The sequence below is a fragment of the Lycium barbarum genome, chromosome 8, assembly GCF_019175385.1.
Source record: "Lycium barbarum isolate Lr01 chromosome 8, ASM1917538v2, whole genome shotgun sequence".
NCBI lineage: Eukaryota > Viridiplantae > Streptophyta > Magnoliopsida > Solanales > Solanaceae > Lycium > Lycium barbarum.
In genome coordinates, this window is record NC_083344.1 from 9,715,237 (window position 1) to 9,721,387 (window position 6,151).

The window sequence follows — 6,151 nt, forward strand, 5'->3', positions numbered from 1 at the left end:
AGTTCCCAATCAGAACTCTCTATCTTACTTTGCTCAGCGTTTACATATTCTTTATTGCTTATTCTATTCCACTATTTATCAAGAGGTTAATTGTTGTTAAAACAATTCACTTGCCCCTGATCCTATTTTACAAATTCAATTATTAATGTTTGATTCATATTTTAGGTTGAACATTTCAAAGCAAGAAGTCCGAAAATTTTGTCTTTCAACGCAATTGGAAGACGAGTAAAATAAGTATACCATGTTTTCCAAGTCTTCTTTCATAAACATCCAAATCCCTTATAATAGAAGTCCTCTCTCATATTATATCCTAAAATTTGGCAAAAATCAAAGCACATTATCTGATGTTGACTCTACATTTTAAGTCTTTAAGCAACCAAAATGATATTTTTTACAAAGAAAAATAATAGTATAATTTTGGGCAAGTTACATAAAGAGTTTAAATATAAGGCCTCTCCTTCATACTTGCTGAAAACAGAATAAGGCAAGAAAACAGGAAAGGATATGGCTTCTTCAATCTCTATCAATATTCTTTTTTCATTCATATTCCTATTTTCAGCTTCATGTGCTGTTTCATATACAATTCAAGATCAATTCTATCAGTGTATTAATCTCCATTCGGACCATTCAATCCCTTTCTCCATAGCTTTCTTCACTCCCACTTTCAATGCTACTTCATTCAACTCTGTCCTTAAATCCACTGCCGAAAATCTAAGATGGTTGGCACCTTCTCAACAAAAACCTCTACTTATTTTCACTGCTTTGATTGAGTCCCATGTCCAAGCAGCAGTCATTTGCGCGAAAGAGCTAAAGATTCAGCTCAGAGTTAGGAGTGGAGGCCATGATTTTGAGGGCATATCTTATACATCAGCAATGAAAATATCAATTCCCTTTATCTTGCTTGACTTAGCTAAACTTCGCGCTATTAAAGTGGACATTGAGGATAATAGTGCTTGGGTTCAAGCTGGTGCGACTGTTGGTGAAGTATACTATAGGATTTCAGAAAAAAGCAAGACACATGGTTACCCTGCTGGCCTATGCACCAGCTTAGGAATTGGTGGGCATATCACTGGAGGAGCTTATGGTCCTATGTTGAGGAAATATGGTCTTGCAGCTGACAATGTTGTCGATGCTCGGATTGTTGATGCCAGTGGCAGAGTTCTTGATAGATCCTTAATGGGGGAAGACCTGTTTTGGGCAATCAGAGGGGGTGGAGGAGGCAGTTTTGGTGTACTTTTGGCTTGGAAAATTAGACTTGTTCCAGTTCCTTCAACTGTGACAGTTTTCACAGTTCCAAAGACACTGGAAACTGGTGCAACAAAAGTCCTAAACAAATGGCAACATGTTGCACACAAGATTGATGAAGATCTCTTCATCAGAGTCATGATAACTCCAGCCAATTCAACAAAGGGGAAGAAAACAGTGCAGACAGCTTACCAAGCATTGTTTCTTGGCAAAACTGATAGGCTTCTTGATGTGATGAATCATAGTTTTCCTGAATTGGGATTGACACGAAATGATTGTGTCGAAATGAGCTGGATTCAATCAGTTATTTATATTGCTGGATATCCAAGTAACATCAGGCCTGAGTTCCTACTTCAAGGGAAGTCATTGTTCCCTAAAGTATACTACAAGCGCAAATCGGATTTTCTCCGTCAACCAATTCCAGAAACTGGACTTGAAGGGATGTGGAAGTTGTTCTTACAAGAAGATTCACCTTTGCTGATATGGAATCCGTATGGCGGAATGATGGGGAAGATATTAGAATCTTCAATTCCATTCCCACACAGAAAAGGGGTCATCTGCAAGATATTGTACGCAACTACTTGGACAGCTAGAGAATCTGCAGATAAACATATCAACTGGATCAGAAGGCTTTATGAGTACATGGGCACTTTTGCTTCCAAGTTTCCTAGAGAAGCTTATGTGAATTATAGAGATCTTGATTTGGGTATGAACAAAAATGCCAACTCAAGTTTCTTGGAAGCTAGTGTTTGGGGGGAAAAGTATTTCAAGAATAATTATGATAGGCTAGTGCTGGTGAAGACTAAGGTTGATCCTGATAATTTCTTTTGGCATGAACAGAGTCTACCAATCCTTCCCTTCAAAGTTGACAAAGTTTGTTCACTGAAGAATGATTTTGGTTTGATGTCATGTTGAAAGATTTCAGGTAAAAGTAAAAATAAGTTGGCTTTTGCTTTTCATTTGGTTTCATGACCTGTAATGGATTGTAGTAGAAGTTTGAATTGATATGACCAACATTTTCAATTGCTTGTTCAAAAACAATACTAATAATCTTGAGAAAAGACTGACCTGCGTATGAGTTGCTACACCCTACAAGCTAATTTTCATCTCATTTCATGATATGATTTCATCCGACCAAAAAGTCATAACAGTGACTTTTGACTTTCTCATACTCCCCTTCAAAAATAAGACAATATTGTGTCATTCTTAACCAATCTTTTCTTTTTCATGAATTGACTAAATCGTATTCCTAACTGATAGTGACTTATAAATTACATACATACGATAAGTAAGTAAGTTTTATAAAGAGATAATGGTTAAAAACACAACTCAAGTCTCACTTTTTTTTTGAGTTTCCTATCTGAGCTATTAGGTGTGAGAGTTTCATACCTAAACTATCACAACTAGTTTACAAAACACACCTCAACTATCAGTTGTTCACTTTTGCTACCTGAACTATCACCAACTAGTTTGCAAAACACACCCCATTAAAAGTGAATAAAGGTGTGTTTTGCAAACTAGTTGGTGATAGTTTAGGTAGAAAAAAGTGAATAACGGATAGTTGCGGTGTGTTTTGCAAACTAGTTGTGATAGTTTAGGTAGAAAATTCTCACACCTGATAGTTCAGGTAAGAAACTCAAAAAATGTGATACTTGAGGTGTGTTTTTAATCCTTAACTCTTTTATAAACACCATTTGATTAATGTGATTTATTGCTAACATCATCTCCTATGCCTTCGTTACGTGACCGGTTTTAAGTCGCATCTAATGAGATTGGCACATCCATGGAATTTCCACAAAAATAACATGTCAATGCAATTCCATTTTCTTAACACCATTTAGAGAAATTTTATTTTATGAGTCACATAACCAACGCTACTTGTGTGAGGCTACTTTACTCTTGAAAAGTAGACCCTTGCTATTTTTTAGCATAAAAAAGAAAGGCAATTTTAAAGTGCACATTTTATTACCTAGCTAGAAAAAAATTGAAAATATCTTCAAAATCTGCTAATCGAGAGTGATACTAAAAAAAATGGCGTTAAGGAAATTTTTAGTTGCAATGTTCTAAAACCTTTCGGAATATGATTTTTGTTATTGAAGATCTAAAATAATTTTTTTCTCTAAATATTATTTTTGTCAAATATTCAATTATAAATATTAAAAATTATTGTATAGTTATTTCTATGTATATGTTTATACACAAGTGCACCTGGTTCATGATCATGTGTTCTTAATTATAACTCTTTCACCTTTTTTGAGCAAAAAAAAAAAAAACGACTAATAGCATATAAAACGAATTTGTGGAATTTTAACACTAATTTATTTGCAAAAGTTCATTCCTTCATTAGCATAAGAGAAATCGATTATTACATATTATAAAATAAGAAAAATAATATAAGATGATCAATAAATATTGTTATCATTCTCTATTCGTTGATTTTGAAGATATTATTAAGTTTTCTTTTTCTTTTTTCTAGCTAAACATTTTAATTAAGGGAAAAATTAGCATTGTCTTCCTTGTTTATGCTTAAAACAAGCAATTATCCACTTGTCAAGTAATAAAGTAGTCTCACATAAATAATATTGGTTATGTGACTCACAAAATAGAATTTCTCATTTATAATTTAGTCTATACGAGTAATATACATGTATAGTGGCCAGCTATGATAATAAATATTTTTGAATGAATGATCAAATGTGTAACTTTCCAAGTATTATGTATATGAACAGGAATTAAGATGGTCAAGATTTGATGTTTATGAATTCTGAATTAGCATTGAATTCATAACTCGTATTGATTGTTAGGTTAGCAATTATATATATAATTGAATTTTTCAAGACAAATACGTGATTTAAGAAAAACAATTCAAGACAAGTACGTGATTTAAGCAAGGGTGAATTACATATATATACATATTAAGGAGAAATATTTACGAACCGTGACGATGGTTTTCTATTTACAAAACATAACATTACAAAACCTATAACAAATATACTTTGAAAAAAAATATTTTTTATTTTAAAAAAAAAAAAAAAAAAATCGCTCAAAAATTTTTGTATGAAAGTTGTATGAAATGTGTATATCTCGCTCAAAGCTTAAAAAGTTCGCTAAAAATTTAATATATGAAAACTGTATCAAATGTGTATATCTCGTTTAAGGCTTAAAAAATCACCTCAAAATTGTATGTATGAAAATGGTATGAAATTTGTATCTCGCTCAAGGCTTAGAATTTTGCTCACATTTTCGTGTATAAAGTTCATGTTAGATTTCTCTAAAATTAATACAACTACAACAAACATTGTATACAACTTTGATACAATATTCAAGACTTAAAATAATCGCCTAAATTTTTGTACATGAAATGTGTATATCTTGCTCAAGGCTTAAAAAATTCACTCAAATTTTGTGTATGAAAAACCTATGAAATGTGTATATCTCGATCAAGGCTTAAACATTATGCTCAAAATTTTATGTATGAGAATGGTATGAAATGTTTATATCTAGCTCAAGACTTAGAATTTCATTCACATTTTGTGTATAAAAAACGATAATAAAAACTTCGCTTACACATTCACATTTCATACACAAAAATTTGAGATAATTTTTTAAGCCTTTGAGCAAAAATTTTTTTTTTTTTAAATAAATAAACTTTTAAAAAAATATAAAATTGTTTTTTTTTAAAGTTTAAAATATATTTTTTATAAATAAAATTATTTTTAAAAAAAAATCAAAAAAAAATATTTTCTGAAAATAAAATAAAAAAACGAAAAAATATGAAAATCCGTCATGTTTCGTAAAATATCGTTATGTTTTGTAAATAAGGAAAACTATCGTCACGTTTCGTAAATATTTCTCCTTAACATGTATACGTAGTTTTCCCATAAGCAAAAGTAACTGAATTCCTCCGAACACATACTATATTGTCACACTAAATTGGAAGTATAACATTTGTAGTCAAAGCTAGCTAAATTTGTTTTGTCAGTACTTATAAAATCTTGGGTTAGACAACTTTTCAGTTTGGATTGTCAATGAGGTTTTGTATTGCTATTTACATTTGACTAATGTCTCTTAATGCATATTTACTTTTAACAACGATCATAACTTAATTTGCCTAACATGACACAGCCTCCCTTCCTTTTTATTGAGAACTTCTAATACATCTTATTTTACTTTCATTATATATATTGTTGGTTTGAGATAGAATTTAAATGAAGAAACATGGGTAGTGAGAATTCGTGTAATGAAACCCAACTTGTTTGAACGGAGTATAGTTATTGTTGTATCAGCTTTAAGTTCTTCAAAATTTCATAATCTCTAATCAGTTTGGATTGCATTTCGATCTCTATGTGAGACCTGAAATAAATTTCTTTAGCCATCACAGTTTTAAGACGTCCAAATTCTTATTTTTCCTGTGATTCTTTAAAAGTGATAATATAGTTTCTCATTTTAGATATTCATAAAAAAAATGTTTACTCACAATATTTAAGACCAAACTTCACTTGCAAATCTTGCAAACCACTCTTATTAAAATCCGTTTTTATTCTATGATTTTTTTTCTACTTTCTGTATAAAAGTACTCAATTATCTAAAAGTAAAAATTTGTGCCATATATTATTTAACAGAAAGTCGAAGTACTCTGCATATTTTTTTACAAAGAAAAAGGTACATAGCTAGTACTAGAAATTCACTTCCTACTAAAGAAAGGAAATACATTATTACATAAAAGGAGAATCTGCAATGGTCCTTCTATTGCAAGGATTGCAAAAATTGAAGGACAAAATGAGTATCCTCTACAGCAAAAATCTCGATGATAAATACTACATTCATTTTACCTAATTGAATGGAACGGGAGCTATATTCTTCAAAACATATGTTGTTACTTTCTTTCCATATAAGTCCACCAAAT

The 6,151-nt window shown here is 31.0% G+C and overlaps 1 protein-coding gene across 1 annotated transcript; it reads left to right on the forward strand.

Moving 5' to 3' along the window:
- Positions 1 to 339: 339 nt before the first annotated feature.
- Positions 340 to 2,268, forward strand: LOC132605901 (monolignol oxidoreductase AtBBE-like 15). Its single transcript, XM_060319169.1, has one exon. It carries the CDS (start codon positions 505 to 507, stop codon positions 2,158 to 2,160), a length of 1,656 nt encoding a protein of 551 aa, XP_060175152.1. The 5' UTR covers positions 340 to 504; the 3' UTR covers positions 2,161 to 2,268.
- Positions 2,269 to 6,151: the final 3,883 nt, after the last annotated feature.